Genomic DNA, 8,007 nt, shown 5'->3' with positions numbered 1-8,007 from the left:
GCCAGCCACTTACACCTGAGCTGGCAGATTCGAATCCAGCCCTGCCCGCCAAACAATGGCGGCTGCAAAACATAGCCCGTCATTGTGGCGGGCACTTGTATTCCCAGCTACTAGGAAGCTGAAAGCAGGAGAATTGTTTGAGCCCAGGAGTTGGAGGTTGCTGTGAGCTGTGATGCCATAACACTCTACCCAGGATGACAGCTTCAGATTGTCTCCAAAAAAAAAAAAAGAAAGAAAGAAAGAAACAGGGCTCCTGAGCTCCAAAGCCACACAGGTATTTAGTCAGAAAGTCATGTGCTTGTGTGTGTGCATGTATATGTGTCTGTGTGTTCTGCAGCTGGAGACCCTGCTGACATTTTTGCTGTCATCTGACCCTCACTCTCAGCTCAGTCTGAGGTCTCTGCCCCAGGCCCCAAAGAGCAGCTCAGACCTTGAGGCTACAGCTTCTGCTGCCAGGTGGTATCCAGACATGGGCGGTAAGTAGGCCAGGTTGGGCTTCCCCCTTGCGTCTTTCCTACCTATCTGGCCCTGAGTCCCTATGCCATCTTGCCTAAGGACTTTTCACTTACACCTCCTCTGAACACACTCTAGCCAGCCACACCAATGTGTATCAGACACATCCTTTCCCCCAAAGGATTGGAAGACAAGTTGGGATGATTAGGGCTGTTTGGAGATCTATAGGATCCCAGGGAAACCAAGTCTAGCAAAGTTTACATATATTCTTCTCTATTTCCCAGCCACTGAAACCAAACACACCACCTGAACCCACAGCAAAGTCTGGCCAGGTGTGCCCACACCCCTTCATGGCCTGAACCACAAACCCAGCCTTTTTTCTAGGACCTGAAGCAGCAGCCTGGGCTTTCCTGGGCACCTTGGCCTGGAAGGGATTGCACCCTCCCTGGGAGGGCGTCTGAGGTGGGTCTCCTAAGGGAAAGGAGCAGGAAAAATGTGGGGTAGAAAGAGCTCCAGGCATTCCAGGAAAGATATGCGCCAGATGGAGAGGCGCGTGGGGCAGACATCCGTGCCAGGAGGTGGAGGAACATGCCGAGAGGCGGAAGAAGCGCGCGGAGACACCCCCCCCCGCGCCCGGGGCGCCGGAAGGGGCGCGCGGGGCCGTTGGCCGCGGCCGGGGGCTGAGGCCGTTGGCAAACTGCGGCCTGCCAAGCGAGGTCAGGTGTCCGGCTGGGCCGCGGCCACAATGACCAAGGACTCCCCCAATCCGTCGGGCGGTGGCCGTGCTCCGCTCAAGAAACCAAGCAGCCCAAGTCAGACAGCAGCGGTGCTGGAGGAGCAAAGGCGGGAGCTGGAGAAGGTGCGGGCGGAGCTGGAGGCGGAGCGGGCGCGCGGGCGGGCCGAACGGCGGCGCTTCGCGGCCCAGACGCGCCAGCTGCGGGAGGCGGCCGAGCGAGAGCGGCAGCAGCTGGCTGACCATCTGCGCTCCAAGTGGGAGGCACAGCGCAGCCGGGAGCTGCGGCAGCTGCAGGAGGAAGTGCAGCGGGAGCGCGAGGCCGAGATCCGGCAGCTGCTGCGCTGGAAGGAGGCCGAGATGCGGCAGCTGCAGCAGCTGCTGCACCGCGAGCGCGACGGCGTGGTGCGCCAGGCCCGGGAGCTGCAGCGCCAGCTGGCAGAGGAGCTAGTGAACCGCGGCTACTGCTGCCGCACAGGGGCGCCCGAAATCTCCGCGGCGCGGTGTCGCTGTCGCTTGCAGGAAGTGCTGGCGCAGCTTCGCTGGGAAACCGACGGCGAGCAGGCCGCGCGCATCCGCCACCTGCAGGCGGCGCTGGACGTGCAGCGCCAGCTCTTTCTCAAGTACATCCTGGAGCACTTCCGCTGGCACCCCGCTTTGTCCGGACCTGCCGACGCCCCGGCTGTGCACTCCTCCGAAGAGCCGCTCCTCAAAATCTCGAGCACTCCTCACACCCCGAAGCCGGCCTGTCGACTCGAATCTCTCGACGGCCTGAGTGCCGGCGTCCGTGCCCGTTCCCGCTCCCTCAACTTGATGTCTTCCATGTGCTCCAGCTCCACAAGCGGCCTGCTCTCCATGCGTGCCAGCTCCCTCGATTCCTTGGCACCAGAGCGTTCCCGCTCTGTCGACAGCACCCTAAGTCGCCCCAAGGCTTCCGTGCACAATGAGCGGGCCTCATCATCGGACACCTCCATTCTTGGCTCCCCTGTTCCCTCCTCGCCGCCGCCCCTGCCCCCACCAACCTTGCCCCCACCATCATCTCCACCCGGGAAACCTAGTGACCCGCGGGGAGGAGAAGGCCCCAATAGTCAGCCCTGCGAAGCCCTGAGCCCCTCGTCCTCAGGCCTGGACTACCATGAGCTGGTGAAGCAGAACTCAGAGCTGGCCGAGGCGTTGCAGGTGCTGGCGCGTCGCTGCTCTGACCTGCACGAAGAGAACTTGCAGCTGCGGCGTGCAGGCTTCCCCGACCGCTCAGACGAGAAGGTAAAGCGGCTTAAGGTGAAGCACGCAGAACTGGCAGGCCTCGCGCGGCGCCTGGAGGACCGGGCCCGCATGCTGCAGGAGACCAACCTCCGGGCGGTGAGCGCGCCTGTGCCCTGTGAGAGTCGCTCTATCCTGGAGCTTTGCCAGGCCTTTGCCCACCAGCGGGCTCAGGACTTGTCTGAGCAGGCGAACGCTCTGCTCACCAAGGACAAGCAGATCGAAGAGCTGAGGCAGGAGTGCCACCTGCTGCAGGCGCGTGTAGCCTCTGGCCTCGACAGTAACCTAAATTCTGGAGAGGGTTCCCCCTCCGCCCAGTGGCTCAAAGTCAGCGACTTAGACCGGCTGCAGCGCGAGTCCCAGCGGGAAGTGCTGCGTCTGCAGAGGCAATTGACACTGCGGCAGGGCTGTGGTGGCGCCCGGGCAGAGGAAGGAGTCCAGAGCGCTCCCTGCGAGGAGGCGCGTCGCCAAGTGCAGGCGCTGGAGCGCGAGCTGGGGGCGCGGCAGCGCGAGTGTGAGGAGCTGGGCGCGCAGGCGGCGGCGGCGCACCGGCGCGGCGAGGAGGCAGAGGCGCAGCTGCAAGTGGCGCTGCGCAAGGGCGCCTGGCTGGCGGAGGAGAATGGGCGACTCCAAGCCCAGGCCAACTGGGTGCAGAAGGTGGAAGCTGAGAACAGCGACGTACGGGGGCAGTTAGGCCGTGCGTGTCAGGAGCGCGACGCCGCCGGCCTGTTGGCTGAGCAACTGCTCCAGCAGGCAGCCAGTGGACAGGACAGGCAGCAGCAGCTGGAGCACGACCTCCAGAAAGCTCTATGTGATCTCCAAGCTGCCCGGAAGGAGATACAGGCACTTCAGTGTCAGTCCAACCACCCTGCAGAACAGCCTGGGGAAGCCACCCAAACCCTGGAGACCCAAACTAGGAATAGCAGAAGGCCCAAGTTCCAGCCAGGACCTGAAGATCACACATTGTCACAGCCCAGCAGAGACCAACAAGAGATAAGGGAAGCCTCCCCGGATGTGAGCCCAGTTGCCCTTGGGGAGCCAACCAGTGCCCCCCATATGCCAGACAGAGTCATTGCAAGCCCACCTCTGGACTCCAGGCCTCAGGCCAAGAAAACCAGCTCCCAGTCAAACTCCTCCTCCGAGGTGGAGTCCATCTGGGCCACCGTGCCATCTTGCACTACTCTGGATGTGGACACGGCCAGTGAGGTGGATGATCTAGAGCCTGACAGCATGTCCCTGACCCCAGAAGTGGGAGGCTCAGATGCTCCTGCTGCTGCCAAGCTGAAGATTTTCCTGGCTCAATATAACTATAACCCATTTGAGGGGCCCAATGAGCACCCTGAAGGTGAGCTACCCCTCACAGCTGGGGACTATGTATATATCTTTGGGGACATGGATGAGGATGGCTTCTATGAGGGGGAACTTGAGGATGGCCGGCGGGGTCTGGTGCCCTCCAACTTGGTGGAGCAGGTTCCAGACAACAACATCCCAGGCTACCTGCCTCCCAAGTCCCCTGACCTTGGTCACTCTCCCATCCCAGCTGGGCAGGACAAAGCTGCAAAGGAAGACAGCTTATTACCTGGGGAAGCCCAGGGAGTGGTGGGCAGAGGGCCAAGCCAGATGGGCTTGGGCTCCATAGCAGAGGTGGCCACAGACATCTTGCATACAAAGACAGAAGCCTACCAGCTGGGCTTGCCACACAGTACCCAGGAACAGGGCTTCTCCAGACCCTTTCTAGGGGCCAATGGATTGCTCTGTGTGGCCCCCATGCAACTACACCTGCACAATGTCACAGCCACATCAGCCAGGATCAACTGGGTCTATAGCAGTAGCAGCCACCCCCACGTGGTGTACCTTGATGATCAAGAGCACGCCCTGACCCCTGCGGGTGTGAGCTGCTACACCTTCCATGGCCTACATCCTGGCACGAAGTACCACACGCGGGTGGAAGTGCAGCTGCCCTGGGACCTGCTGCAGGTGCACTGGGAAACAGTGTCCTCCACCATCACCTTCGACACACCTTTGGCAGGACCTCCCGACCCTCCTCTGGACGTCCTGGTAGAGCGACACACCTTGCCAGGTTTCCTGATGGTCAGCTGGCTCCCTGTGACAATCGATTCAGCTGGGTCCTCCAATGGAGTCCAGGTCACTGGCTATGCTGTGTACGCTGATGGGTTAAAGGTGTCAGAGGTGGCTGATGCCACCGCTGGGAGCACTCTGTTGGAATTTTCTCAGCTGCAGGTGCCCCTGATGTGCCAGAATGTCTCAGTGAGAACCATGTCACTATGTGGTGAGTCCCTGGATTCAGTGCCAGCTCAGATCCCTGAGGACTGCTTCCCCTGTCACCAATCACTGGAGACCCCTCCCTTTAGCTACGCTTGTGGCAACCCAGTCAGCTGCAGAGTCACTTTCCCCATCTGCCCTCAGAAGCTGGCACTGACTCCTCTGAGTGCCAAGGCCAGCCCTTACATCCCTGGAAGCTATGGGGAGCCCCAGACCAAGTTCCTAGAAGCATTTTCTGAAGAATCCCTGAGGAGGCAGTCTCTAATGTCCAACTTTAGCTCAGAAGGACAATGTCCCAGTTCAGGGGCTGGCATCCAAGCCCAGGGGCTTGTAGAGGCCCGAGAGGGCTGCCAAAAAGACCTGCTCTTTCAAAAAGCTCGCCAGAATCACAGGCCACCTTTGCTCAATGTCCAGCCTCGTGGGAGAGAAAACTGCTACAGGCACATGGGCACCAGAAAAAGCCTTGCTCCGGGATTCGTCCATCTGTCTCCTGAGTGTGGGCCCTGGAAAGAACCATGTCAGGAAAAGCCTGCCCTCGAGAAGGCCTTTAGACAAAAGCAGGATACCCAGGTGTTCACACCTCCCCAGCTGGGCACCAGCCAGCAGTATGCATCTGACTTCTGTACCATTTTGGAGGAGGAGGCAGTGTGTTTGGATCTGTGGCCTCCAGAGGAGCGAGAGCAGAGGAAGGAGCTTGGGCCCCAGAGCAGGCGAGGACAGGCTCTGGGGAGCAAGCGAGAGTGCCAGCTCCACAAACTCAGCTTGGCACCGTATCCAGCTCCCTCCCGCCAAGTCATTATGATGTCCAGGGCTGGCCCCCTCCAGTCAGGGGTGGGGGCCGAGCCTCCAGCCAGGGTCTTCATGGCCCTTTTTGATTATAACCCCCTGATGATGTCTGCCAACCCCGAGGGTGTGCAGGAAGAGCTGGCCTTCCAGAGAGGGCAGTTGCTGAGAGTGTGGGGCTCTCGGGACCCCCTTGGTTTCTATCATGGCGAGTGCAATGGGCAAATGGGCACCATCCCTGGACACCTCGTGGCTGAGGTGGAGGAGGGTATGGAGTGGACTGATGAGAGGTGGCATGTGTGGGCACAAGGGCACCAACCCTCTGTGGCCCCCCTCGACGACTCTGGGGGGCTCACCAGCCCCCAGGACTCCTCCCCCATTCCCCAAGGAAACTCTAGGAGAGCCCCACTGTGGACTCCAAAGACCATGATGGCGGCTCTGGACTATGATCCCAGGGCTGGGGGAGCAGGGACCCGGGCAAAGGGCAAGCTGGCGGTGAAGGCAGGGGATGTGGTCACGGTCTATGGGCCTGTAGATGACAAGGGATTCTATTATGGAGAGTCAGGTGGCCACAGGGGGCTGGTTCCAGCCTATTTGCTGGATCACATGTCCCTCCATGGAGAGTGAACAAGGCTCCCTGCAGATGTAGTGGCCTCTGGCTGCCCACACCAAGCCAGAGAAGCAAGTATGTGGACCCTCACACAAATACCCCTCCTGTCCCTTGAAAGCAGCATTTGCTCTGAGTGCATTGTTAGACTGATGCCAGTACCCAAGCACCCAAGCCTCTGAAAGCAGCAGGGTTTATGTGTGAGTTGAATTGATCCCAAAGAAAACAGTAAGCCAATCCCTGAGAGTTTGACAAGGCCATTTAGGAGCTGTTGATGACTATGATAGGTATCTGGAGATGTGCCTTTTTCTGTGGCCAATGTGTGTTTCTTCAGGAGTTAAATGTTATTCATTCATTGCCTTGTGTGAAAGTCTCAAGAAAAGTCTGCATCTTAAAAAAAAGCAATCAGAATGTTATTTTTCTATCTTATGTTCAGACTCTCATTAAAATGTTCATAGAAAAAAGAAAGAATATTTTAGAAGTTAAAACACAACCAAGGGGAACACGAGCACGCCTCTTCCTCTCTTTTCTGTCCAGTGGGTCTGCAAGGGCTATAGAAATGTTTTCCTGGCCAGGGAGGGAAGGCACACCCTTACTCTTTGGGTTGGGTCTAGCTCAGCATCTGCTATCTGGCTGCAGAAAGTCCTGCCAAGAGCCAGGACCGAGGAGAAGGGGCGCAAGGGCTTGGGTGGCCAGACCTTCCCTGAGGACATCCCTGCACAGAGGCTGTGTTGCTAGTGGTGGGTAGAGTCAGTGTCTCCTAGCTGGGGGTCCCACTCCAGATAGCTTTAGTAGCTGACCCTTTTGCTGAGACACTTTATAAGGGTTCGCCCTGGGAGGGCATTTCCTTGTTTGCTCTGTTTTGCAAAGTCACTTGAGGCTCAGAGCCACCCCTTCCATAGCCTTTCCAGGCTCCCTCTCCAGGGTAGAGGTTAGGGATGCTCTTTATCCTTCTCTGTTTTTGTCTGATGCCTCTTTGTTTCCCCGTGTCCTATACTGCTGTCAGAAGGAGGACACTGCCTTCCCAGGTGTAGCTAGAAATGACCAGAGCACACAGGGGCAGAAAGATTGAAGCCACCAGCTGGTTTTGTGGCAAGTTAGCGAAATGGGGCCAAAAGTTTCCACCAAGCTGTCCCTGGGAGGCTAAAGGTGGGCACAGGGAAGGGGCAGGCCCAAGGGCTGTCTCAGAATGAACTTACTGCTGCCTTCTGAGGCCCCAGGGGGAGTGGTGGCATGCACACGCAACTTACTGCTTGTGAGCTGCACACTGCAGGCCCCAGCAAGGGAAGGAAGTCCACTGTGAATCCTCACTGATCAAGGACCACTGGCATCCCGCATCAGGCTCAAGATGACCCATTTATACAGTGGGAAAGGCTCAAAGAGGCTCTGCAGCATAATTGGAGAGAGAAGCCAGGCCAGCTCACTCCATTGCACTTCATCTCCAGTTCTTACTGGCAGCCACCACTTTTCTTCCTCTCAAGCCTAGTGTTGATCAAGCTGAGAACATCAGCTTGCATAGGCATAAAAATCTGCAGAACAGGCCAGGCATGGTGGCTTTCATGCCAGTAATCTCAGTACTTTGGGAGGCTGAGATAGGAGGATCACTTGAGGCCAGGAGTTTGAGATCAGTCTGGGCAACATAGAGACCCTGTCTCCACAAAAAATTTCAAAATGTAGCCAAGTATGGTGGTGCACAGCTGGGTGTCCCAGCTACTGGTAGGCCAAGATGGGGATTGCTTGAGCCCAGGAGTTCAAAGTTATAGTGAGCTGTGATCACTCCACTGTACTCCAGACTGGGTGACAGAGTGACACCCTATCTCAAGAAAAAAAAAATTGTGATATTGTGGCAAATATAAAATTTACCATCGAAACCATAAGCACTTTTTTT

At 57.9% G+C, this 8,007-nt stretch overlaps 1 protein-coding gene across 1 annotated transcript; it reads left to right on the top strand.

The window, feature by feature from the left end:
* Nucleotides 1–1,198: 1,198 nt before the first annotated feature.
* LOC100965050 (RIMS-binding protein 3B-like) lies at nt 1,199–6,139 on the top strand. Its single transcript, XM_003801722.2, has one exon. The coding sequence runs from the start codon at nt 1,199–1,201 to the stop codon at nt 6,137–6,139; it is 4,941 nt and encodes a 1,646-aa protein (XP_003801770.1).
* The last annotated feature ends 1,868 nt before the right edge of the window (nt 6,140–8,007 follow it).

Source organism: Otolemur garnettii, unplaced genomic scaffold (assembly GCF_000181295.1).
Source record: "Otolemur garnettii isolate 467f Iridium unplaced genomic scaffold, OtoGar3 scaffold00218, whole genome shotgun sequence".
Lineage (NCBI taxonomy): Eukaryota > Metazoa > Chordata > Mammalia > Primates > Galagidae > Otolemur > Otolemur garnettii.
The sequence above is the reverse complement of the archived record's forward strand: the minus strand, read 5'-3'. Positions and strand labels throughout refer to the sequence as shown.